The sequence below is a fragment of the Rosa rugosa genome, chromosome 5 (assembly GCF_958449725.1).
Source record: "Rosa rugosa chromosome 5, drRosRugo1.1, whole genome shotgun sequence".
NCBI lineage: Eukaryota > Viridiplantae > Streptophyta > Magnoliopsida > Rosales > Rosaceae > Rosa > Rosa rugosa.
This window is the reverse complement of record NC_084824.1, coordinates 25,129,960-25,156,756: the sequence shown is the minus strand read 5'-3', so window position 1 is coordinate 25,156,756 and position 26,797 is coordinate 25,129,960. Positions and strand designations below refer to the sequence as shown.

The following is a 26,797-nucleotide window of genomic DNA, read 5'->3' as shown; positions in this document are numbered from 1 at the left end:
TAATCATTAGTAAACTAATTCCTTAATTTCTTTATAAATTAGTGACAATGCATGCCCACTTAGGGTCAATTTTTAGTCTTGATCATGTAAATAGTATGTTTATTAAAGGCTAAAAACTAGTTTGAGTGGACAACAATATATAAATAAATTGATAGATTAGTGAAGAATTGGTCATAATTGATCAAATTAGAGAGTATAAAGGCACATGCGATCAAATTAGAAGTTTGGGCACACAACTGATTTAAGTGTAAAGTTCATGGTGGCCGGTAAAATGATTTTAGCTATATAAAAAAAAAGAACGCCAATTGAACAATTCACCTATTGACAACAACTTCCATCGCCATCTCTTCTAACACCAACTAAACAATCAACCACCAAGATGCACTAGTATGAAACAAAACGATGAAACCCATCACACAAAAAAAAACATAAAATAATCAAAGACGAATCTTGAAACAACCTCAAACAGTCGAGAAATACAACCCTTGATAAGAAAAAAACACCAGGAAAATAGAGAGTCAAGCCCTCTGTGCCCAGAATCACCAAAGATATGAGGAAGGAGCTCGGTACATCACTGAAAATCTTAAAGGCACCTTAAAAAAGGTGCTTGTGAAACCTGACTGTAGCAGAGAGAGAGAGAGTTAGTTTTGGTGGGCGTTATTTTATTATCATAGTTTTCATGGTGGTTTGATATTTATATCTAAATTCATTAACATGCTTTATATACATATAAAGTAATGTGTCCCGTGATCCGAACTCATACAGATATATCTATATTCTTATAGTTAATTAGTGTCTAATATTCTCTAGTTCGATAAACAAGCACTTTATGATGTATTTACTTGCCTTAAATGATTATGAAAATAAAAGAAAAGATTTTAACTCGTAACTTCCGTAACGTTAGTTAACACCCATATAATTGGAATACAAATAGATCTCCTGTCTGATTCAGTAACTTAATTCAGCTTAACCGAAAGTAAGTTGATTCCTCATAGTGTATATAATGAAAATCACTTCCAGTAGAAATGAATGATTCCTATATATTTACGGTAGCCTTGTATTGCTTACTTATCTGTGCATGGGTAATAAGTAATCAAATTAGTTTTGATTCCGATTCAGGAGAATTAATAAACGTACTGATCAGAATGAGTTGTTATTTTAGTTATCATGTTTCCTAAAGAGTTTAACGAAAATAATTTCTTTTCGCATCCTTGTTTCTTCTCTTGTTTCAAGTAAGTAAACATGCTTTGATCGAATGTAATTTATTATAATAGATATATAACCATATATGTGGGAGCAAAATTATATCCAAAAAGAGAAATTGGAGCACAAACAATGCATCGAGAGCGTGGGGGTTGATTTTGATCACTCACAAATAATCTATATGGGCTTTGAACCTTCGCTTCTTTTCTTTCTCTCTTTCCATCTCTCAATTCTGTCGCGTGTAAGTTCCGAACACAAAAAATAGCATAAAAGCCTACTAGAACAGAAGACACGAAGAAAACACCCCTCAGATAGAGAGAGAGAGAGAGAGCCTCAAAACAGACTCAGAGCAATCATAGAATTGCAGTAGGAGGAAGAGGCTCTACAGCAGACAAAGAAGAATCCAGAATCTGCTTTATCTAATCTATCTATCTATCCCTCCCCCCCATTCATTCTTGTTCTCTCTTATCACAGAGAGAGAGAGAGAGAGAGAGAGACAGAGAGAGATAGAGAGATCTCCTTTGTCATCCTACATTGCCCACTTTGTAGTGGACAAGGTAATTCAAATTTCTCGAATGCCCACAATTTGGATTTCACCAATTTTGGCTTTTGATCAATACCCATCATAGAATTGCCTTTGGAAAACGCCACCCATAAAAAAGATTAAAAATTTTCCTTTTTCGAATTTTGATTTTTTTTTTCTTTCTCTCGCCTTTGCTTTTGTGTGTTTAGAGGAGTTGGGATTAGGGTTTTGATAGTTGGTAACTATGCTCAGCATGTTTTGTGTTTGCTGGATTGTTAGGGTTTCGTTGGATCGTAACTGGGGACTCCTTCAATTCTGCTCCTGTGGACTAATTAGGGTTTGATCAGACTTCAGATTTGGGGGACCTAGTGATTGCTTGCCCGCATGAGCTCGATCTTTCCCGGAAATGGAATTGTGGATTTGGCGCTGTTGGGTTGAGCATATGAACTCTCAGATTGCCTAAAGAGTTATGGGAACCATTGTTTTTCTGAGCATGGAACAAGATTGCATATTACATGAGTGATCACAGACTTGCCGAATCCGTATTCCAGAGGACAAGGATTTCTGGGTTTTTGCTGTTTAAGACCAGCTTGATCTTCAGCTGGGGATGAATTTGGTAGCTTTTGTTTCTCAACAAGTCGTTCGGGTTAACTTAGTTTGAGCAAGATTCTTGGCCGGAAGAGGTTTTGTTGGACCTGTTAATTTTATCGAGGTTTTTGTTGGTTTTTAGTTCGGTGTAGCTTTGCAGTTTTTTGGTTGAGTTGATTCTTTTGATGAGCCTTGGTTGATTTTGATAGTATCTGCTTTTATACCCCAACTTGAAAAGGATCCAAAGGCTTGGTTTCAGTGTGTATTGGATTGCTGAAAGAAGCTTATGGAGGAATTCTGATCTGGGTATGAATGTGGGGGCATGGTGCATGGACAGGAGCATAGTTGCTGGTTCGTTCCCTCTCTGGAACAGTGCTACACGAACATAATTCTGGAACTTTCTTCTCGGGAAGGCACTGGTTTCTTGTATTGTGTGAGTTTGTGCAATGTCGCGCTGCTTTCCATTTCCACCACCAGGATATGAGAAAAAAGCTAGGACAGATGATGTGGACGTGCTAAAAAAGGTTAATCTGCTTTCCTTGTATGCATTTATATCTCCTAATTGGTATAGCATTCGTTACGGATAACTTTAGTACTTAAAAAAGAAATAAGGGAAAAGAAATAATCATTCATTAGGGGCACACATATGAACATAATTGCAGTCTGCACCGTATAATGGCTCATTCATTTACATGGGACACTTGTGTAAAAGTTTTGCTTGAACTTAGTGAATCCTTAGTGACTCATTCAATTAAAGATGCAAAGTAGCTAAAATTTGCTCCGTGCTGTAAAGATTGTTTGAACTTAGTGTTCTGTCTGAAGATTGTTTGCTTGGTGCTGTAGTATAGGAGTAGCTAAATTTTGAAATTCCAGGATAAAGATTTTAGGAAATAATTTAGTTTCCAGGGAAAACTATGGAAGGTTGGGCAAAACTGCTGAATATGTTATTTCTACTCGAGTACATGTATTTTGGATGCTTTTGTTACCTGTGCTGAAGTGAGAAATGATCAGAATTAAGACCTACTTGTCAGTTTGTTGGAATGTGAAAGTGGGGTGCTAATCAGATACCATGGGGTTTCAGTAATAAACGAACATTGCGTTGATTTTCTATATCGTTCATGTTGACTGGTCCTGATAGTTGAAGGTGCTCTCTAAACTGGATCAATACCTAGACATTTTTGTTTTTAAATTCATGACCATCAGATTGGTTATAGTGTGCAAGCGACTTCTTACTACATAATGTATTAGGTGTCACTTAGTTTTAGATTGATACTAATTATGTCAGTCAAATAAATTCACAGCATAGTCGTCTGGTCCCCATTTTCATCGCTTTTCACATGATTTGGGATGCTTAAGTTCCTTGTAAGGTACATATTCTTGGCTGGAGTATTGCTCATGGTAGAGCATATACTTGAGCATTGTTTAAAACAGGAGGTTTAATGTGAGTCAACTGGTGCACCATTTGGTAAAAGGAAGCTGAAACTATATACTCATCTGCTCCTTTATTTCCCTGTTAATGCTGTTATTGTGATGTGGGCAATATCTGAGTTTTGCATTTGTTTGTTGAGAAGCATTTTGTTTTGGAGGGAGAAGATGAGCAAAAAGCCTTGCACTGTTTGGCAGGTATGCTGGCAGTGGTGTGGACGGCCCAAATTAAAAGGTTCTTTTGAAATTTAGGGGGTAGAACTGGAGGCATTTGATCGTTTTTCCTTGGTTTTTCGGGTTATATTGGAAGGCGGTGGTCTCTTTCTTTCTCTCAGCTTAGCTACTGTGCAATAATTTAACTCGGGCTATAATTGCACAGTTTAGGATGTATGCCGTTAAGTAGCTGGTTGTAGGGGTCTAATTCCAGTGAACATCTTGACAACCATACCTGCACCTCACTTACAACATAATATTAAAATTTATTTTTCGCCAACAGCGATGGTTTTGTGGCCTCTTTTGTACCTGAATTAACTAAAGAGAATAAAATTAAAAAAGAAGAAGAGAGATGTTAGTTGAATGGTTTTCACAAAGGCTCTTAAGTGTCGTATAGGATTTCATGTGCATGTTTTGATATGGATATGTGGTGTTAGCCATGGGAAGCTCAAATTCCAAAAGTATGGGAATAAGGAAAGGGCTAGATGCATGTGTTATTGATAATACAGTAATTGGCTACACTTATTCTATTAGTTTTGGCATAAACCAATGGTGGCAATAATTAATTGGTAAACATATTCTGGTAAGCAATGTTTGCATAAACTACTAAAGCTTTGGCAGATAAGGGGAAAATGGTTGGTAACAGAAGTTCAGAGTAGACGTGTGCTATTGGAAACTATGAATCATAGCAGGCAGAGTGTAAAACATTTGAGATTTTTTTTTTCTATATAATTTTTCTGAATTGCTGCCTATTCTTGTTGTTCTTCCTGAATCGTTCTCTGAACTTATCATGTCAACTAAGCTTTTTAAAACTTCTGACATTAGGAGGGTATCTGACCAACATTTTGCTTGCTCTGCCTTTGCTGGTGCCATTGCTTTTTATGCCCAAAATTTACTTTGATACCCAAGTTTTGAATGTTCTAAATTGTCTCTGTTCTATTTGTAATTTGTGTCTTTTATTTCGTCATACATACTTTGTGATTCTTAATATCTTGATCTCAAAAATTATGAAAAGCTCTGGCGTCAAACATCTCAAATGTTTTGTGCTATGATATGTATTTAGAATTGTCTATCAGTTAAGTTCTCTGTGCAAGGTTCACTTTTCTCAATTCCAAAAATTTTATATTGCCAGAATGAGTGTTAATTCGTCTTATTTTCCTTTAGCTTGGGATTTTGGGTTCTGGAGGAACATGAATGATCAAGAAGTTGAGGAACTTATGTCTGTACTAGATAAGTTAGGTACTGTGGTGCTGGCCTCATCTAGGCTAGATAGGAGAATATGGGTGCTGGAATCTTTAGGGAGCTGACATGAATGATCAAGAAGTTGAGGAACTTATGTCTGTACTAGATAAGTTAGGTACTGTGGTGCTGGCCTCATCTAGGCTAGATAGGAGAATATGGGTGCTGGAATCTTTAGGGAGCTGTTCCTGTACTCTAGCAGTTGATGGACAACCCTCTCCTCTTCTCATTTTACTCCCTCTACTGCAATTTGGAAGGCCAACGCACCTCCTAAGGTATGAGTGTTAGCATGGATTATTGGTCATGGGAAGATCAATACATGTGATATGGTTCAGAGGAGAAGACGTTATCTCTGTCTCTCTCCTCATTGTCTTGTGATGTGCAAAGCTGAAGCTGAGATGTTTTTACACTGTCCAATTACTTTGGACCTCTGTTAAAGACTGTTTCGGGATCATGTGAGTGGAAAGCACAAATTTTTTGTTGGGGGAAGAAGGGATGGGTGTTGGGAAGATTTGTTATGTTGGCCATTTTTGGGTGATTTGGATGGAAAGAAACAGAAGAGTTTTTAGGATGGGAGGGGGGAGGAGCTGGGTAACGTGTGGGAGAGGGTTCACTTTTTAGCCTTTTCATGAGCTTCGTTTCATTAGAGTTTAGGGATAGTTCATTTTTTTCAATTTCTACAAATTGGAGAGCTGCTGTTGTCTAGGATTTTTTATTTTCTTGTTGGTTGTTTGGCTTCCTTTGTTTTTTCTTCGTTCTGTGGATTCCAATGTTCTTTTATGTAGAATCTTTTTATTAATGAATTTGTTTCCTATGAAAAATGAAAACATATTTTGGGTCCACTTTGCGTGCTACCTTGGCTTTCAACTGTACCTTGTTCTTCTTTTATGTTTTTGTTATCTAAATAAGGTAAAGATAATTAGATGCACTTATTTTAAAGCGTATGCCTTAGTTTAGTGCATTTGGATTTCTTGTTATGTATAATGGGATATTACAAGAGTGGAGGAAATAACTGTTTACTCCACTTCTGTCTGGTCTCTTGGATTAAAAACCATAAGTTCTTTTTGGTTTTGCACTTTGGATAGGACATATAGAAGTTTTCTCTTCATGTATTTGGGTTCCTTTGGCTCATATGTCTTTTAGTTCTTATCAATAATTGAAGAGAAGAAAGGGCTTCCTTTTTACTGATGATGGCTTTGTGATGATCCTTTTGTGCTATTGAGTACTGTGTGAACTGTTATGATGGTTTGGTGATGATCATATTGTTTTTGAAATTTTATAGTCCTCTTAATTGGTTTTATTATTATCATATTTTATTTTATTTTCTTGTTTTGAACTTTGTTTTGGGGTGCATGCCTTCTTATGTCTCAATTCTACATCTTATGCAACTAGATTTTACTTCTCTTAAAGATGCACTTTGATTTGGAGAGGGAAATATTGAAGGTTAGCAGTGTTGTCTTTTAGTACTTTGCACTGTGTCTCGAGGTCTGTCTTGATAGTCTTTTTGCTAATTAAGTCCTACGACTTCCTTTGTAAATGCATTATGTATGAATATCATGAATTCAAGTATCCTTTTAAGGGTGTGCTAGTAGAATATTTTGCTTTTGGGGACTAGAATGACACTTTATTGTACATGTCAGTAAATCTGTTATTTACACTACTTAATCCTAATGATGTAACACTGGAGTTGTTTACTTTTCTGTTCTTGTGAAAGATGCAACCTTTTTTTTTTTTGGGGGTGATGATTTATGAAAAGGCATACAATGATTCTTTGGTATAGCAGTACTTGTGGAAGGTGGATTAGTAATTTTGACTTCCTAAATACTCCAGAGTCATTACTAGGGTTATACTGTCTTGACAAAGGGAATTCACTCTGATCTTCAATTAGTTATAGTTCTTTTATATTGGCCTTTTGTCCGAGGAAGCTCTTAGTTTTTATCTATTTGTGAAACGTCTGAACCTTGAATCAATTCTCCAAGTATGTCCTTTCATTTATTATGTATCCTTACGATTATTCTTTTATACGTCCTTATAATTTACAGGAGAAGCAGAGAGAAAAGAAGCATAAAAAGGATAAGAAGGACAAAGAAAAAAGAGAAAAAGAGAAAAGTGAGAAAGATAGAAGTGATGGAAAACATCGGGAAAAGAAAGACAAGAAGGAAAAGAACAGAGACAAAAAGAAGGATAAGGAGAAAGACACAGACAAAGTTAAAGATAAACTTGGTACTTCAGATGGAACTAGAATTCCAGGTAAAACTGAGAATCATGTTGCAGAGAAACTCGTTCATAAAGATGACAGAGACAAGAGAGATGCTAGCCAAGTTGGAGGTTACCAGCCAGAAAAGCTTGGTCAGAACAGTCACCTGCCTGCGGAGAACAGGAATTCTGTATCGGTGGAGGTGGCTAGGAAGACTAAGGATGAGGCCAGAGGAATTGGAAACCAGTTGGTTGAGAAGATTACTGGTTCAGACCGCAAAAAAGATGAGGGGATGGTCAGATTGGTGGCCAAGGGAACTGGCATTTTGGCTGAAGTTAAGGAAACTAGCAAGGACAAGAGAGCTGATATCCGAAAGCCTGATGGGCAAGAAGTCAGAGTTGCAACACGGGTTAGTGGAAGTGCAATGGTGCAGAACCCTGGCGGAATGGTTCAACCCAAAGTTCAAGGATTTCCCAAACCACTGGAGAGCAATGTTGAAAGAAAGACTGATGGAAAAGAAAAGACCAAAGAGAAGGAAGGTGATGATAAAAGAGGGGAAAAGCGCAAGGATAAAGATAGAGAGAAGAAAACCCAGGGGAGAGATAAGGATAGAGATAAAGAGAAGAAGAAGGAGGAGAAAGCAAAAAAGAAAAATGCGTCAAAGACTGCAGAGCCAGATAAAGAGAAGAAAAAGGAAGACAAAGCAAATGAGAAAAATGGTTCTAAGCATGCAGAACCAGACAAATCTAAAGAGACCAATAAAGAGGTTTGTATTGATTCCCAGTACAGAAAACCCTCCCAACTTCCGAAGGACACCTACAAATCTGCTGATGCGGAGGCGAACCTTAAGAAACGAAAGGACTTGCAGACAAATGGAGTTTTGCATGGTGAGTGTTTTTTCATGATGTACCGTCATTGCAGCCCAATCAATGCTATATAGTTGTCTTACACAACTTGGCTATTTTCCCCTACAACTGAGGAAGGTTGTAGTTTTTTGAATCAGATCCTGTTATGCATTGTTTCCTTATGATCCCGAATGGCATTATTTTTCACTTGGTATCAGTCAATTGGCCGTGCTCTTGACTCAATTAAGTGAAGCAGATTGAAATTTTGGTAAGTTTCTTCTAGCTGACTAATGATGCTTCCTTTTCTGATCTTACAGCCAATGAAATTAGGCCCAATAAATTGCTGAGACCCTCTTCTTCCTCTCATCCATTGACGGAAAATGGAAGGACACTGGAGCCTTGCCAAACGTCCATCCCATTTGTTTCAGATAAGCAGGGAGGAGCCAATAGTGTTAAAGTGGAGAGTAAGGAACGTAAGAAGAATGGCATTATTGAAGCTAGATCGTCATCTGTCTCCCCTGCAAAGCCTACTTCTATAGCTGCACAAGCTGATCCATTTGCTGAAGCATCTATGAGACCGCCCCATCCAGATTCCAGATATCTAAGTGAGGTTTATATGGTTCCAAAAATGGACAAATTGTCTGATGACGATCAAGACTGGTTGTTTGGTTGCAGCGATACCAAATCAAAGAAGCCTAAGATGGAATCTTCACCGGATGAGGAGACGGCAGAAGTGTGGTCAGAAGCTCTGCGGATAGAGTCAGCTGATGTTTGTGCTTTGCCATATGTCATTCCATATTGATTGGTTTCTAATGGGCATGCTTCACCTCCTAACTCCGTTGTCAGCAATTTTCTGCTAGAATGGCATCCGGTGCTTGGTCATGGATGTTTTGATCTGTCTACCTGCATTCGCCTTTGATTGGCGGTTGCGCAGGGAGTAGGACCGATGGCCTTGTTCTCAAACTGTCTTAAATTGCTAAGGTATCCGTCACACCAGGCAAATGCTCCGGGACCAGGAGAGGGCTATTTGGATTTGAAGGGAGGTTTTCCCCACACAGCAGTACACCACTAATTCATTCAAAATGGAAGTTTTCATAAGCGCGACAAGTGAAGGTTGCGTAGGAAGGGGGATATATAGGTTGTGCGATTTTTGTTTTTGATTCGCTTAGGAGCTGCCAAGCTCTTTCTAATTGAGAATTTAAGAGAAACTAGATGTGGTCTTTGCAACTCCACCACAGTTTTGATTTGTAACATAGAACTCTTATTTACAAGAAATGTAAGATAGAGGAAAAGTATAGTAGTTGCATTCATCCATTGATCTCTCATGGTTGTTGTTCACAACCCAGATATACAAATTCGCTTTGCTTCCATCTTGCATAGTATGGCTAAATATTTGCGAACTGAGAAACAGCTACGAGTTTGCACACGATGGGTTCCGTATATGTATGCAGAATAACGTAGTTGACTTTGGGTCCCCATATATCCAAAAAATAAAAAATAAGGTAGTTGACTACACATCTCTACAGGTGATTGCGACATAGCATAATTTACGGGTTTTTTTTTTTTGTTGAAAAGATGCATAATTTAAGGTTGAAGAGCCTCATGATATGAGAAATGAAGGTCGATAAATTTTTTCTTTCTGATTTGTAAAAGATTTGGATACTAAGGGGGGTGTATTGTATATGGAATTAGTGGAACTTTTAAAGAAATCTATGGAATTTAAAATTCTGGGTTATTCAATATAGACTTTTAGCAGTCCATGAAAGTCTTGAGGTATTCAATTAGGATTTTTAAAGACTTCATGAATTCCACCAAAATCTAGGGGTATTCAATTAGGACTTTTAAAAATGAATAAAAGTAGAGGTATTCAAAATATCATTCATACTTATGGAATTAGAAAATCATGGATAATCATGGACTTTGTAGTGTTAACTATACATACCAAATTCCAATAATTTTCCAGCCTCCAGACCAAAGATTTGAAAAAGTCTATCAAAGTTTCCTCTTAAAAAAAAAAAAAAAAAAAAAAAAAAAGGGTCTATCAAAGTTCTTATCTCTACGCACGAAGAAACGTTGAACAATTAAATTTCAATTGATTGATTATAGATCAAGACAGTGACCAATATTGCTAAAATATATGTTAATCGGCGAAAACAAAATTGATGAGAATAATTAACCATTAGCATCAAGTGATCTATATTGTATATTTATGTTGTTGGGAGATTAGGAATGAGAACAAACTCGCTAGACAGACTAACAATCATTCATTTGAGTCAATTTCTATTAGAAGATACTTAAGCATTGAAGAGGCAACGAGTTATTATCTTGTTTTGTGTTTGGGCTGCATTTGTTTTGTTTTTTTTTTTTGTTTTTATATTTTGTACATGCTAGGAAATCTGTAGAAGTCATTCATAATAAAGTATATAGATTTTCATGAATCAATAAAAGTCTGTTGCTAAAATCAATGGTTTTAAGAAATCTATAAGAGTGTGTTTGGATGAGGGAAAAAATGATGGAATTTAATTGAAAGTGAGGATTTCATAATTCCTAAAAGCCAATTCCCTCGTTTGGCATTATCAGATTGGAAATTTTAAATTTCTCTGTGAAAAAAAAACGAAGGAATTCGTTATTTAAATTCCTCACTTCAATTTCCACCAAAATAGGTGTCATTTACGAATTCTTTTGCAGTATTCAATTTTTATTTCCAAAACAAGACTTTTTTCTATTTTATCTTTTTATTTGTTTTAAACTTTCTTAATTTATTACACATTTCAAATCCTAAATAGATGCAACCAAACAATAGAAATTGCAATTAATGGAATTTTAGATTGATGGAGTTAAAGATTCCATCATTAATAAATTCCTACGGATTTTATAATTTTCTCATCCAAACGCACCGTAACAGTCTATCAACTTTTTAAAGAGTCTGTAGACTTTTCAAAAAGTCTGTCATTTAAAAAAGTCTGCACAAATCCAAATACAATACACCCCCCTAAATTAAATGTAACATCATTTTAATATTTTGTTTAGTTTTCAATTTTTTTTAACTGAAGAAATCATTGATATGAAGGCACCCTCCGAATCAACCTTCTAGTCCTGACGACCAGGAAAAGCTCATAACCGCTACGGAGGAGAACAAAACTCAAGTAGACCAAAAACCTTTTTTCTCTTTTTATTTTTATGTTGTTGAAGTTCCAATCCGCTGGGACTAACTCGGGGAAAGTAAAGTGTTTGACTAGCGGTCTGTCCGAATGGATTACCCACTGTGAGATGCTACTTGCTGAGAATCGTCAGAGAGTAGCAACAGGCGTCAAGAGGGAGACCGGAGTTGTCCGGCCTTTGCTCCTTCGATGCTTAAATCAGTGGATGTCGAATTGGGCAAAGTAATAGCTAAGTAACGTAAAGAGTTGATTACCCTTATAAATGAGGACTAGTTTCATATATATAGTTTGCTGAGAGTTGGCACCCCGCACCCATCCTTACCTTCGATGTGGCACTCTTGGCATGAATTGTTCAACTAGTTTGTGGGCAGTGTGTAGGAGATCAATGTCCGGATGTTAGCACTTCAATCCATGTCTGGCGAGCGTGTGAGGGCGCATCCTCGGATATTCGGCCCTGACCTTGAATCCAAATGAAAGTCCGGCCATTAGTGAGTTCATTGGTCTCGCGGGCGAGGCTATGGCATGGCAATGACAACCTCTGAGCCGGTTCTAAGTCATGGTCGGCACTAGGCCACACATACATATTTTCAATTGATTCCATGTACAAATTTTATCCAAAATTGTAATAAATATCAAATGTGTTCTCAATTATTTCGTCAAATTTTTTTTTTTTTAAGTTTGAATTTTTATTTATTTATCCAAAGCAGAATGGATTCCAAAAAGAAGCCACGATGGGAGCCTAGACCAAACTGCCCTAAATTAAAGGTAGGAAGCACAGAGAAAGAAAGCTGCTTGGACCGGTGTTCCATCCTGTTGTGATCAAGAGCCATGATGGCATCACCCCCCAAATTTGGTTTTGCTTTGTCATTGGTAGGTTGTACAGAGGATTATGCATTTCATAAATTTGCCAGCAGGAGTATGCGTCTATAACTGTATATGCACGCATGCCCATGACTTATCATATAAGCTTGCTTATAAATATTGGGTGCTACTTGAACTTTTTGATGTCTTGGTGGCAAAAAAATAATCACTGCTCAAGTTACTATGGTCCTCCAAAATCTGCACAAATTAATTTACATATGCAGGAGACATTATGAGTCAGTTATTATCCTCTCCTTAGCTGTTAGTTGGCCTCAGTTATCGTTGGCTTTCACTTTCAACCATTGTTAACATATCTAATAGCTAATAAAACTCCACATCAGCTAACAACACTCAACGCCATTCACAATCTCCTCCTTTTGCCCCTTCACCGTCTTCCTCCCCTTCATCTCTTGCACACTCCGTGACACCCGAATCCTGCACTTACCATTAAATCCATGAAACCTGAAACAATGAATTGAACACCAAGAGAACAAAACAGAGACATATCTTGGAGCTTATTCCAGCCAATACAAACCACTTCTAATAAACTACAAATTTGTCAAACTGAAATTAGTAATAAATGATTTGAAGACAACCCACGGTCATCTTTTGCAGATCACCGCCCATCTTGTCATTCATCTGTGCAAACCAATATGCTATCAGAATTTTTACCCTGCAGCCGGCGTTAAGCATTGTTAACTGTTGGGTGTAAAAATTCTGCATTTGTTATAGATTTTGCTGATGTGGAGTTTTATTAGTCCTTATATATGTTATCAACTGTTGAGAGTAAAAGCCAACGATAATCAATCAAAGCCAACTAACAGCCGAGAAGAGAATCCGGCGGATCCTTCTAACAAGGTACATAAAGAGTGTCCTATGACTCCTATCTATATAGAGATCTCACTCATGCAGTTATAATTCTATGAGTAAAATTTCAAAATGGTACATGAACTGCCATGAATGATGGTCTCAATCATATTGCTCGTAGGTACAATATTTTCTCTCAATTATAGCTAGTTAATCAAGAATATGAAATTAATATATGTGAAAGGCCTCTCTCAATCCTCCAACAGTACTTTTCTCAGCTACTAACAACATTTCTCCCAACCCTAGCTAGCTGATAGAATTGAAATTTGATTTAGAAAGGTCATAAGATGCATGTGGCCTTCCTCAACCCCTAACAGTATTGTTTTTAAATGAATTGGTTATCCTCAAATAAATTTTTTTTTTTGCTTTCAAGCTTTCGGTCAATCAATGATGTTTCATTTCTTGAAACTTTGATGTTGATCTTAAATATTTGCTCATAAAATGCTGCTCCCTAAGTTCTATTGTTGCAATTTGAAGAGAAAAACCCTGAATGGATGACTACTAGTGATTAAAGAACAAGTTTACATAGATCTTTCGCGTGGTAGCTAGTCAAGCTACTTCAATATGGAATAGGTTTAAAATAGACTAATGAATTTCATAACTTGATTACTTGATAAGTTGGGCACAGGAGACAGTTACACCCCAGGCGGCTGAACTATACAGTAGGGCTTTTGATTACTTGACAGTTACACCACAGGAGACAGTTACGCCCCTCAAACCATACATTCATTGGATCAGCTCTACCTCATACAATTACATAGTAATTGACTGAGCTTAACTCGCTTACTGGAAACCAGCCAACCACCCCCTCCCCCACCGCCTTCTTCCAGAAAAAAACAAATCAGCAAGGCGAATTCTAAAATTATCAAGAATAGTTCATAATTAATAGTGTTTACTCAAATTAATAATAAGGAAATATGAAAATGTTTTGTAGATTTAGAATAGAGAGTTTCTATTGAGACTTCTAAATTTACTCATTTGACCTCTTATACTTTCTACACCTCCTTTTTACTTTTAAATACAAATATTTGCTCAGTAAACCTCCGTTTGAATTCCTCAAATAACCTTAATTATACTATTCACATACAAGACAATAAAATACTCATTATACCTCAAATTCACTCACTACACCTCCATTCCTTGTTTTTTTTTTTTTTGCATGCAACCCTAAAAAATGCCCAAAATAGGTTTCTAGAACTTTAAACCATGAATCAAACGGTCATAACACATAAATTAATCAAATGGTTAGACAATGATTCCTATGTTTCTAACCCTTCTAAAAAATGAAACGTTACAGAAATTGATATAAATTGGAATACAAAAGAAAAAAAAAGCAAAGAAAGAAACACGCAGCTCATGAATGCAGAAAAAAAAAAAATCAAAATCATCGTCTCCCACCCAAAACTCTCATCCTCCAACCACACCTTTAACGAAGTCTAGACTAGGAACTCAATAAAAGTTTTGGAACAATTTCTTAGTCTTTAATTTGTGTTAAAACTAGGCGGAAAGGTTGTAAAGAAAATACTAGTTGATTATAGTTCATTGTCTATAATTGTCATTTTGTAAGAGGATATATATGTAATTCAATAATTCTAAAGATATAGAGGTCAAATAAGCAAATTTAGAATAGAAATTCTATTTAGAATATTCTATAATTTATTGCAATCGATGTCTAGTTTCTTCAATTATTTTATTATTAAAAAGTTAATAAGGTGTGTTTGAGTTAATTAATATGGAAAATGAGTTCTTTTTTTTAGTATAATTTTAGTATATTAAATTTAGCTTCTTCAATAACCCCATGCTTTATGTCTCGACCTCCTAAGTTTCAAATCCTAGTTCCGTCCTGGCTTCTTACACCAACTTGAAAGGAAAACGTATTTAGATGCTTGTAGAATATTATGTGCATATATTTATTTATTTTTCTGCTGCAATTGCAGTGATAAGCATTTTCCAATAAACTACCCCATATTTTTTTTTTTGAAGAATATCATGTCGATATATATTAATACTCAGGCCAGAAAGGACCATTACATATTCTCCCTCTACCATCTCTGGGTAGATAAAGAATTTGTGGAAAACCACAGCGATACATAGATTAGGTCCGATCATTTGACGGTACCCATCCTCACTTATTTAAGCAAGCCTACAAACTATGAAATAACATAGTAAATAAGCAAGCCTAAAGATAAAACTTATAGCAACCTAAAAACAAAGGAAATAGAGTTCCCTAAACAAAGGGAATTATTGAAAAAGACAAACTACAGCCCAAAATAGCAGCTCAACAGCCTTAAGAAAGAAGCCCAACTCAGGCCCAAACAAAGAATGGCTTGACCCAAGCCCACATACCATCTGCAGCCTCACTGGTCGATCCCCGCAATCGATGCCAGACGCCACCGCCGCGAAACTGACGCCAGCCCTCACCTCTGCCACCTAACTCTAGATCTCGCCACCTCAATCCACCTCCCGACCTTGCTGCCTCAAAACTATGGCGAAACCCGACCGAGCCACGCCGAAACCAGTCCAATCCAGCACGCCGCCACCACAGTCCCGCCCCACCATCACGTCCCCGATCCTGGAGATGCTTCGACGAAGCGACCTGCGTTGCACCGCCGCCCACTGAGCCCGCCGACCCGCGTCTGCTGCTTGTCGCCAAATCCATCCCATCCAAAGCCCGAGTCAAAACCCCTTTCCAAGCAGCTCTCAAACCTCTAGTATTTAAGCCTCTAGTATTTCAGTTCCCGTCCGGAAGCAGCCTCTAGCCGGCGAGGCAAGCCATCGCCGCCCATGAGCTCCGCCGGACAAGAAGAAAATTTGCAAACCCTAGACCAAGAACCGTCCGAGTTTTTAGAGAGAGTACGTTGCAAATCCTTAATTTGTTCAAGAAATTCTAAAAAATGTGGGTAAACTACCCCATATTTAGATATTGACTATTGTCCTTTAATCTATTTTATGTTTTTGATTTTTAATTTACCATCATACTCTTTATTTGATTACCTATTATTCTAATAAATAAATAAAAAAACATTTTAGATACTTTAGAAATTTAACCACAATCCTTATTTGCTTAATATATAGAATTAGATTGCCATAAATCTCTTATTTATAAGTAAAAGGTTTTATGTTTAATCCTCCTTGTCACACACCAGATATATATTTAAGTGCCCGCTAAGGTTTTTTTCTCTTTCTTTGGGGTTTGAAGAATCGGTTATCCATTAGGGGAGCATGGATCAAACTGTTATTATTTAAGTCCTCACGCTCAGAAAAGCATCAACAAATTGTGAACGAGAGTTGTGGTTGGTTCTACGACAAGACTATTGTCTATAGTGGAGTTTGATGATCCCCATGATGTTTTAGGTCCCGATCAAATCCCTCTTCATCAGTTGCTAGTAAGGCCATCTCCAACCCAAAGGGCTAAAAATAGCCTTGGGGCTAAATTTTAGCCCTGAATTCTGTACTATTCATTGATGTGACATTAACTGTCTCCAACCTGTCAAGGCTAAATTATAGCCCTAAAATATTTTTTAACATTTTGGATATATATATATATATATATATATATATATATATATATATATATATATATATATATATATATATATACAGGCGGGTTCTGAAGCGGACGTCCACACTTGGCTAAAGTGCGGACGGCGACGTAGCGGCGGCATTCCAGGCTGCGATGGCGGCTCGGGGCTTGGCGGACGGTTCTGGGCAGCGTTCGAGGTCGGAGGAGGTCGGGCTTGTCGGTTTCTGGGCAGTCATCTCACCTGCAGTTGCAGGTTCTGTGTAACACCGCAGAACCGTCGCCGGCGACTCCACCGGACCACAGGCCCCTCCGCACGACCCTCGGTGTCCCTCCGGCAAGCCACGCCGCCCCGTCGCCGCTCGATCGAGGCCGGAGGCGCGACGTCCGCACTTTTTCTGGGTTGCGGACGTCCTCTTCAGAACATTTTCGTATATATATATATATATATGTTCTTATTTTTTATCAGCAATTTACTTATAGTAATTGAAATCATTTTTATGATAAAAAATAATTTTTTGGTTGTATTTTTTTTTTTTTAGATAATCAAAAATATCTTTAGCTGATTTTGATATGGAATAAAACTAATTTCAAAATGGAATAAAGCTGATTTCGAAATGAGAAAATGAAAGATATAGAATAGAGAGATATATATGAGGAAGTAGAAGGAAGATGTGAAAAAGAAGGTTGAGGGTCAGTGTAAAATTTTTTAAAAAAAAAAATTGACCAACGGCTATAAAAAATAAATAAAAAAATTCCCAACAGCTATATGTGTAAAAAAAAAAAAAAAAAAAAAAAAACCCAACGGCTACATGACGTCAGCAACTAGCATGCACATGTCACGTAGCACTACCACAGGTGGGCCTCCCATTTCTGATCCATTTGGCCTTAAGGGCTAGGCCATCTCCATCCCAACTACATAGGATCCGGCTTCTCTGCTATAATATTAGATGCTAGGATCTGCTAGACTTTTTACGTGAGTCCACCACGTCCCCACAATACAATCGAATGGCTGAAAATAAAAAAGATACAAAAATCAATTTTCTTGTTGTTGCAGCATGTCTTTCTCGTCCTTGCTCTGTAAACCAACCCAGAAACTGCACGAGGAACGACCCAATAAGAAGCCAAACATGAAAGCTTGTATTGAACAGCTAGCCATTTGAGTAAAGACAGAGAAGAGCAATGAAGAATTTGGAGAAAAAGAAGCTATTTTGTCCCTTGAATCAGTTAAAAATCCTAACACCATTTTTGAATCAAACTGAATTCTCTATTTTCTTCTTTTTCCATTTTTGATGGACTATTCTTTAATTCTTGGGTTTGCTTTTCTTGCACCTTCAGTTGAAAGATCTTACCTGGAATTACATTGATTACAGACTTGGAAAAAGAGAAAGGAGGAGACCATCCGTTTGAAAAAAGAAAGGGATCTCAGGTGACACAGAAAGAAAGAGAGAAGGAAAGAAAGGAGAGAGGAGAGGGGGGGGGGGGGGGGGGAGAATAATCTTTTGCTTCAACATCAATATTGGGGTGCTGGAAATTTTTCATCTTGAACCATTAGATCATGGTTTGCTGATGTGGCAGCCTTATATTAAATTATAGCAGATCCTAGCATCTAAGATTATAGCAGAGAAGCCGGATCCAACTACATAAAGGGCTAAAAGCTTATTTTTTAGCCATTTTGGTCTCCAACCCAAACAGGGTAAGGCTAAAGTGTTAAAATTGAGGGCCAAAAGGCTAAAGAGAGGGGCAAATTTAGCCCTTTAGCCCTTAGAGCAAGTTCACCCGTAGTCAAAAAATGTCAAGGTCGAAAAGTCGAGGCGTTGACCAGTCAAGTAACTGCTCACTGCCACTGGACATGGGTTTCCACCTGTTTTTTTTCTTGACCAGTCAAGACTGTTCATGTATCACTGTTCATCGATTTTTAACTGTTCATTTTGATTGTTTATTGATTGTTTTAACTATTCATTTTTACTATTTTTTTTTATATTCTAAAATTAAAATATATTTGATGTAAATAGATGATAATAATGGATATTTATGGATAATTAATGTCATAATTGTGCAATTTGCTAAGAGGTGTGTGCTTTAATAAGAGTAATTTTCAAATACAACTTTTATTTCATAAAATTTATGCTTACATAAATGAAAAACTAGGAATAAGTACAATACAATTACACAACATGCATAATCACCTAATTATTCAAATCATGATCCTCATCCTCTCTAGAAATCCAATTTGTGTTTGAAGGATCATCATTAGGGTTGGGGTTGGTGGAATCACCCGTAGAGAAAGGTGAAAATTGTGGTTGTGTAGGATATCCCCCGGGGTAAGGTGGTTGCGGATAGTATCCACCGGGGTAAGGGGATTGTGGGAATCCACCGGTGAAGGGAGGTGTTGGGAATCCACCGGTGAAGGGAGATTGTGGGAATCCATCGGGGTAAGGTGGTTGTGGGTATGCACCGGGGTAAGGAGGTTGTAGGTATGCACCACCAAAATTTGGTTGTGGGAATGCACCACCAAAATTGGGTTGCGGATAGTATCCACCCATAGAATGTGGTGTCTGCTCAGCAACATCTTCTTTGTCCGCTATCTTCTTTTGCCTTCTTGACCAATAACACTTTTTAGTTGGCGTCATTTTACTTGTATCAATCTCCATAATACGCTCTTCCCTCTCTTGTAATAGGAATGCCTATTTTAGCATTTCCATTTGCAATCGGATACATTCTCGTTGATTTTCCTCTTGGAGACTTCGAGTGAATTCCTTATCGAGTTTTTTCTTGCCAGCGGTTACCTCTATTTGGTTGTTCGCTATACTCTCGACAGCGCTTGACAAAGGACTTTGATCTTTCGCTGCCTTCTTTCCTTTCCGAATTGCTTCTTTCGTAGTCTTCCTTCCTTGAGGCCTCACATTAGGATTTGCAGTTTCACCTGCAATTACCTCATCTACATCCATGTCCAAGTTGATGGGAGAATTTTCAGCAATTGGTTGTGTGTGCATTTGTTGACTTCCTTCATTTGATGTTCCTCCAGATGTATGGCTAGGGATGTCTTTAAATTGTGCAAAGCCCTCCACAACAGCATAACTATCAAAACTCTGAAACAGGTGTCTTTTGGTCCTCCCTTTTTTCTTCATCCCGTTATGCCACAATTTCTGTGCTTCATCTTGCTACGTAATTAAAAAAATTAATAAAAAATGCAATTAGTACAAATATAAACGCTATTATGAAGGGTCATCTATTATAAAGGTCATAATTTTAAAAAGAAAGTATCTCACCGTTTTACAATAAAAATCAATAAGTACAAATATAAACATCGTTGTAATTACATCATTATTTATCAACTAATTATTTTAATTATAACGAAAAACAATTACTACAATTAAAATGATATTATAATTACTACATTATTTATCAAGATATATTTTACTATAATGTATCAACAAATTAAATGATTTATCAACAAATATAAAGGTCATAATTTTAATAAGAAAGTATCTCACCGTTTTACAATAAAAATCAATAAGTAAAAATATAAACATCGTTGTAATTACATCATTATTTATCAACTAATTATCTTAATTGTAACGAAAAGCAATTACTACAATTAAAACGATATTATAATTACTACATTATTTATCATGTAATATTTTACTATAATGTATCAACAAATTAAATAATTTATCAACAAATACATACCTTATCAACCGCATTCGAACCGCTCTTGTACCAATTTTTCGCTTGCCTTAATGCACAATGCCACTCAAAGAGTTCAACCTTCAAAATTTTCCACCTTCCCTGCAAAGATTGGGCTGATCGGCTCTTGGGCCAATTTGGGTCAAAGTGTCGCTTCACGCGCCTCCATAAGTCATTTTTTTTCTGATTTGTGCCCACAGCGCGCCGGACATTGGCTTACAGCTTTCCAAGACTTGCACAATTGAACATCTTCCTCATCCGTCCATCTCCTTTTCTCTTCGGTATTATTATCTTAACTTTGATCTCCCACGTGTCCGGCCACTGGACGTGTGTTTCCCCTCTGTTCGGCCATATTGGATAATGAAAATTTTGGATGATGAGAGCTATATGAAAAAGAGGAAGGTGTAACTATGAACTCTAATTTTTTGGGTGTGAGATGTAAAGAAAATGCTAGGTATTTATAGAGAAATTTTTAGAATTTTTTACAATTTTTTTTCCTTACCGTTTCTTAACGTTACAACCCTATACATAGCTATTAATTCCATTACCGTCAAATCCACCCGTTTAATTGAAAACAACGGCCCAGATCAAAGGACCGTTGCTTTCAAATTTGGTGATATTCAACGGCTACATTCCACGCGTCAAGTTGATGCGTCCCACTTCTTGTCGCTAGGCGACAAACACATGCTTTCCACGCGGTCAGCAAATGCGGCGCTCCTTGATTCGTGCGTGCCCACAACGCGTCATCTCCTCCGCGTCTCTCTCTGCTTGTCTGACGCTGACGTCAGCCACGTTGCTTCTGGCCCGAGCTGGCAGCTGGGCAACATGGGTCGAACAATTAGTCACGAGCTTGCCTTTTATTTTGGCTAGGGTCATCAAAAGCCAAAACTTGGCTGGACAATCTTGGGCCGGTGGAGGACAGTTTTTGCAATTGCCCGGTCACCACATCATCAATCCCTGCTGGTGCTCGGTCAAAACGAGACCGGTGGACTTGCTCTTAGGGTTGGATGGATCAGAAATGGGAGGCCCACCTATGGGTGCTGCGTGACATGTGCATGACATCAGCAACTGCTGGTTGCTGACGTCATCTAGCCGTTGGTTTTTTTTTTTTTTTTTTTTTTACACATATAGCCGTTGGGATTTAAAAAAAAAAAAATTACACCATAAGTACATATCACCTCAACCTTCTTTATTCCATTTCAAAATTAGCTTTATTCCATTTCGAAATCAACTACAGATATTTTTGATTATCTTAAAAAAAAAAAACATCCGGAAAAATATTTTTTATCATAAAAATGATTTCAATTACTATAGTAAAAATCTGATAAAAAAATAAGAACATTATATATATATATATATATATATATATATATATATATATATATATATATATATATATATCCACAATGTTAAAATATATTTTAGGGCTATAATTTAGCCTTGATGGGTTGGAGATGGTTGATGTCACATCGATGAACAGTATAAAATTTAAGGCTAAAATTTAGCCCCAGGGCTATTTTTAGCCCTGCCGGTTGGAGATGGCCTAAAGGGCTACTTTGAAGACTAAATTTGCCCCTCTTTTTAGCCTTTTGGCCCTCAATTTTAACACTTTGGCCCTAAGTTGTTTGGGTTGGAGACCAAAAGGGCTAAAAAAAATAGGCTTTTAGCCCTTGATGTAGTTGGGTTGGAGATGGCCTAAGGAGGCTACTCCGAGCTAGTTAGCTCGACTCTCTAGGGTTAGTGATTGACCTTTACAAGCTAACAACCGGCATGGTATCTTTGTAATTCGTATTTGTCCTTGTGCATTAGTCAAGTAGGCCTACTCGATCTCTCTTTGACTCTTTGTGATTTTAGCACTCTACTATCTCATATATTCTATTAATTGTAGTTCAAATAAAAATGTACTGCAAATAAACAGTCACTCTACAATAATTCATAATAGAGTGAAGTCAAGATGTGAAGAGTTTTTCTACACTTGGTCTAGGGTTTGCAAATTTTCTTCTTGTTCGGCGGCACTCATGGGCGGCGGTGGCTTGCCTCGCCGGCTAGAGGCTGCTGCCGGAAGGGAATTGAAATACTAGAGGCTTGAGAGCTGGTTGGAGAGGGGTTTTGACTCGGGCTTTGGATGGGATGGATTTGGCGACAAGCAGCAGACGTGGGTCGGCGGGCTCGGTGGGCGGCGATGCAACTCCATGATCGGGGACTTGCTGGTGGGGCGGGATTGTGGTGGCGGCGTGCTGGATCGGACTGGTTTCGGCGTGGCTCGATCGGGTTTCGCCGTCGTTTGAGGCAGCAAGGTCTGGAGGTGAATTGAGGTGGCGAGATCTGGCGTTAGGTGGCAGAGGCAAGGACTGGCGTCTGTTTCGCGGCGGCGGCGTCTGGCGTCGGTTGCGGTGATCGACCAGTGAGGCTGCAGATGGTCTGTGGGCTTGGGTCAAGCCATTCTTTGTTTGGGCATGAGCTGGGCTTCTTTCTTAAGGCTGTTGAGCTGCTATTTTGGGTTGTAGTTTGTCTTTTTCAATAATTCCCTTTGTTTAGGGAACTCTATTTCCTTTGTTTTTAGGTTACTATAAGTTTTATCTTTAGGCTTGCTTATTTACTATGTCATTTCATAGTTTGCAGGTTCGCTTAAATAAGTGAGCATGGGTACCGTCAAATGATCGGATCTAATCTATGTATCGCTGTGGTTTTCCATAAACTCTTTATCTACCCAGAGATGGTAGAGGGAGGATATGTAATGGTCCTTTCTGGCCTGAGTATTAATATATATCGACATGATATTCTTAAAAAAAAAATAGTAATAAATAAAAATGTACTGCAATTGGTACAGCGGAGTACTTCCCTACCAAATTTGGCTTCGATGTTCAAACACAGACACAAAAATAAAAAATAAATTAAAATTTGGGTAAATAAAAGTAAGACCAATACCATTATATTGCAGGCTCTCTTTTGGGTAAATAAAATTAAAATTTTTTCTCTCTTTTGTAGGTTTGGGCTGGTGATATTTAATGCAGGCTCAGGACCCAGCTGTTCTGAACCCCCCAATTATATCTCATGTGCAATAAAAGCCCATTAATTACCCCACCGATGTTGCTAAACCCTATATAATGTTGTCACTCTTAAAAGTAGGAAACTACTACACTCAAGTTTTAGGCACAACGCACAACTCACTTTCCCAATTTTCCTTTCTCATTTCTCTACACCATGGTTTTAGCCAAGGAAGATAACTTGGTCTACGGCTTCAGGCTTTCCTCGGTTGGGGCGGGGAAGATTACGGAGCCAGATACGGTTCATGAACCAAGTGGCATAGACTTGGCTATGAAGCTCCACTACCTAAGAGGAGTCTACTTCTTCAGTAGTGAGGCAGCCGAAGGGATAAGCGTCTTGAAAATAAAGGAAGTCATGTTCGACTGGTTGTGTGCACACTTCCGGGAAATGGGCCGGTTCCGGAGGTCCGAATCCTCCGGACGGCCGTATGTTAAGTGTAACGACTGTGGGGCGAGGTTCATTGAGGCTCAGTCTGATAAGACCCTTGAAGAATGGTTAGGGATGGACTGGTCTCTCCACAAGCTACTTGTTTCTAACCAAATCATTGGCCCTGAGCTGTTCTTCTCTCCTCCTGTTCTCTTCCAGGTACTTACGTTTTATGTTTAAGAGCACAGAAGAAACAGAGATGTTCTTACAAAGTTACCTATTTAATGGGAAACCAACTCGAGTTGTTTACTTGTTTTTGCTATTTCTAACCATTTAAAAGCCAAAACAAGGCCTGTATCACAAAATCTGGGTAATTAGCTTTTCAGAGGAATGTTTTCACCTTTTGCGTAAAATGAAATTAGGATGGACCAAAAGTACTCCAAAGTCCAAATTCACCAACCTTAATGGCAGTTTCATTAATATTGAGCTCATGAAATGCACATGACGTGAACGCTAGCCTTGGCTCTCGGAAACACTGATAAAGTATTGGACTATTGGGGTATTCCTTAACTGAATTTGAATAGGTATCTGTCGTTTGTGCTGCTAAGAACATTTTTAGCACTCTCTATTTTTACTTCTTAGCTATTTTAGAAAGTATGTTTAGCTTTTTGTATATTTTAACTGCTGCACCAGACTCTTAAATGGCTCTCTATTATAATTTTTCACTATCTCTCGCTCTTTATAATTTAAAACATTCCTATTGAATTATTTTATATAATTTATAAATATATTTAAACTATTTAATGTTCATTTAAAAAATAATATAAATTCAAAATTAGCTATAATAGAAAGCACTGATGCAAACGTATTTCTAAAATGACTAGCCAAAATGACTTTTTAGCTACTTTGGCTAAAATTTAACTCAAAAAGGGCTAGTATTGCTAAAGATGCTCTAAACTCTCTAGTTTAATCATCTGATAAAAAAGAAGTGAGAATAAATAATATATAATTTATTTATATTTGGTATTTTGGTGTTATGACGTATGACGTATCATTGATCTGGAGAATTCGATTTAGACCTTGATCTAGACAAAGTAATATATAATTTGTAAGGGAGTCCTTTTAATGAAAACCACTAAAATGATAACTAGTTAAAAACTTTTAAATCAACGGTTTGGGATACCCACTTTTTAATCTACGGTAGATGACTTTTTAATCAACGGTAATGCTACTAACATTGTCATCTGGTGAATTGATATACAAAATAGTTTTGTTTGCTCTCAAGTGTAATTTGATCAATTACTCGATCCACAAAATAAAACAGTCGCATCATCTGGTGAAAATTTTATAAACCTATCCCCATTTTATGTTCATTAACTTGAGTTGATCAAATGTTGTTGTGTAGTGGACCCGTTTTAAGTGCGGAGGAGTGTCAGTAGGGCTTAGCTGGGCCCATGTTCTGGGAGATGCAATAGCTGCTTCAGAGTACTTCTTCAATGGCTTGAGTCGAACCATGGCTGGTAAGGAGCTTCCTAGGCTACCTTACTCGGAAACATCCAAAACAAATATTCAGAAACGTGAAGGGTCTTCACCACTAGCCCTAAAACAAGTAGAATCGGTTGGTGACCACTGGATCACACCCAATAACCACAAGATGGAAACATTCTCGTTCCCCATCACTCCCACCCAGCTAAACAGCTTGGAGCTCAAGTTACTGGGTCAGAATCCAAACCCAGCTGAAGAAATCCCAACTTTCGAGCTCATTTGTGGCGTAATTTGGCAATGTGTAGCCAAAGTGAGAGAAGGGTCGGAGCCGAAATTGGTGACAATCTGCAGAAATGGTACTAAACGTGCGGCTGGGAAATATGGCAATTGTCAGATAATAAGCACAGTCGAGGCTGCAGATGTTGCGGATGTGGATCCGAAAAGTTTAGCAGCAATGCTGGCGAAGCGTGACGAGAGTGACGAGCAATCCCTCATCGGAGAAGTGGTGGACAGAGATAATGGAGTGTCGGATTATATTGTGTACGGGGCGAACTTGACATTTGTGAACTGGGAAGATGCAGATTTCTATGGGTTTGAAGCTGATGGACATAAGCCAGTTTGTGTGAATTACAGCATACAAGGTGTCGGTGATGAAGGAGCTATTTTGGTTCTGCCAGGGCCAAATGGTGAAGGAAGAGTGGTGAATGTTATTCTGCCAGAAAAAGAAGTTTTGGGGTTGAAAGCTGAGTTGAGAAAGAGTGATCTTATGGTTGAGATCAATTAGGGTTTGGTGTGCGTGCTTGGTATTTTAATGTTATGTGTGATGTCATTCCAGGTTAATAAGGCCTGTATAATTATATGTTAATGATAGTGATAATAATGTTAAGCTATTTTGTTTCTATTATTGCAATCGATAGTCGCTGGTGTCCTGGTTGATTATTCACATAAACATAAATTTCTAGGATTTTTTTTTTTTTGTTTGGTGAGAGATAAATTCATAGGCTATGACAATTCTTAGGCAAGATGGTCACGAAATTCAAACTTAAATTCTTGGTTGATATAATCGCATGCTAGGGTGTGACTTAAAGTTGTGAAATGGTTCTTTTGTGTTCATGAGTATATTATGATATAGTCTCATTTTTAATGAAATATCATATTTTATTTTATTAAAAGTGAAAATTACAGATAATGACTCGCTCAGTAAGAAAAGAACAAAAAGAATTAGATGCGATCGATGGTGACAAGATTCGCCCCAAATTTCATCAAGTGGTCATGCAGGGCCCACTTTAGGAGAAATTTGACTGAAAATTTGGCAGAATTTTCCCTAAAAATGGATTACCCAAACTTGCAAACAAACTAAACCCTTTTAATAGGATAATTTCAACCTCAACTTCTAAAGCATACCTGCTTCCCATAATTATAACCATACAACACTTAAATCTTGACCGAAATACATTATTAGCCTAATAATGAAATTCCGAGAAGTCTATTTAACAATCGGGAGTTGATAAATGCATCGTACATCCTCCGTAACTCTCACCAAACAAACACTATGATCATCTCTAC

General features: G+C 37.6%; 2 protein-coding genes across 2 annotated transcripts; both read left to right on the top strand.

The window, feature by feature from the left end:
• Positions 1 to 1,441: 1,441 nt before the first annotated feature.
• Positions 1,442 to 9,603, top strand: LOC133712866 (uncharacterized). Its single transcript, XM_062138982.1, has 4 exons — positions 1,442 to 1,760; positions 2,006 to 2,838; positions 7,234 to 8,275; positions 8,551 to 9,603. The coding sequence occupies exons 2-4, from the start codon at positions 2,761 to 2,763 to the stop codon at positions 9,033 to 9,035; spliced, it is 1,605 nt and encodes a 534-aa protein (XP_061994966.1). The 5' UTR covers positions 1,442 to 1,760; positions 2,006 to 2,760; the 3' UTR covers positions 9,036 to 9,603.
• Positions 9,604 to 23,463: 13,860 nt separating this feature from the next.
• Positions 23,464 to 26,143, top strand: LOC133709663 (protein ECERIFERUM 26-like). The gene is made up of 2 exons (XM_062135472.1): positions 23,464 to 23,965; positions 25,152 to 26,143. Exons 1-2 carry the CDS (start codon positions 23,537 to 23,539, stop codon positions 26,013 to 26,015), a joined length of 1,293 nt encoding a protein of 430 aa, XP_061991456.1. The 5' UTR covers positions 23,464 to 23,536; the 3' UTR covers positions 26,016 to 26,143.
• The last annotated feature ends 654 nt before the right edge of the window (positions 26,144 to 26,797 follow it).

What these genes read in the sequence shown, in the direction of transcription:
- LOC133712866 (XM_062138982.1), top strand. Translation starts at nt 2,761, where the DNA reads ATGTCGCGCTGCTTTCCATTTCCACCACCAGGATATGAGAAAAAAGCT. An exon ending in ATGTGGACGTGCTAAAAAAG is followed by an intron (nt 2,839 to 7,233) that starts GTTAATCTGCTT and finishes TATAATTTACAG; the next exon opens with GAGAAGCAGAGAGAAAAGAA. An exon ending in GACAAATGGAGTTTTGCATG is followed by an intron (nt 8,276 to 8,550) that starts GTGAGTGTTTTT and finishes CTGATCTTACAG; the next exon opens with CCAATGAAATTAGGCCCAAT.
- LOC133709663 (XM_062135472.1), top strand. Translation starts at nt 23,537, where the DNA reads ATGGTTTTAGCCAAGGAAGATAACTTGGTCTACGGCTTCAGGCTTTCC. An exon ending in CTCCTCCTGTTCTCTTCCAG is followed by an intron (nt 23,966 to 25,151) that starts GTACTTACGTTT and finishes GTTGTTGTGTAG; the next exon opens with TGGACCCGTTTTAAGTGCGG.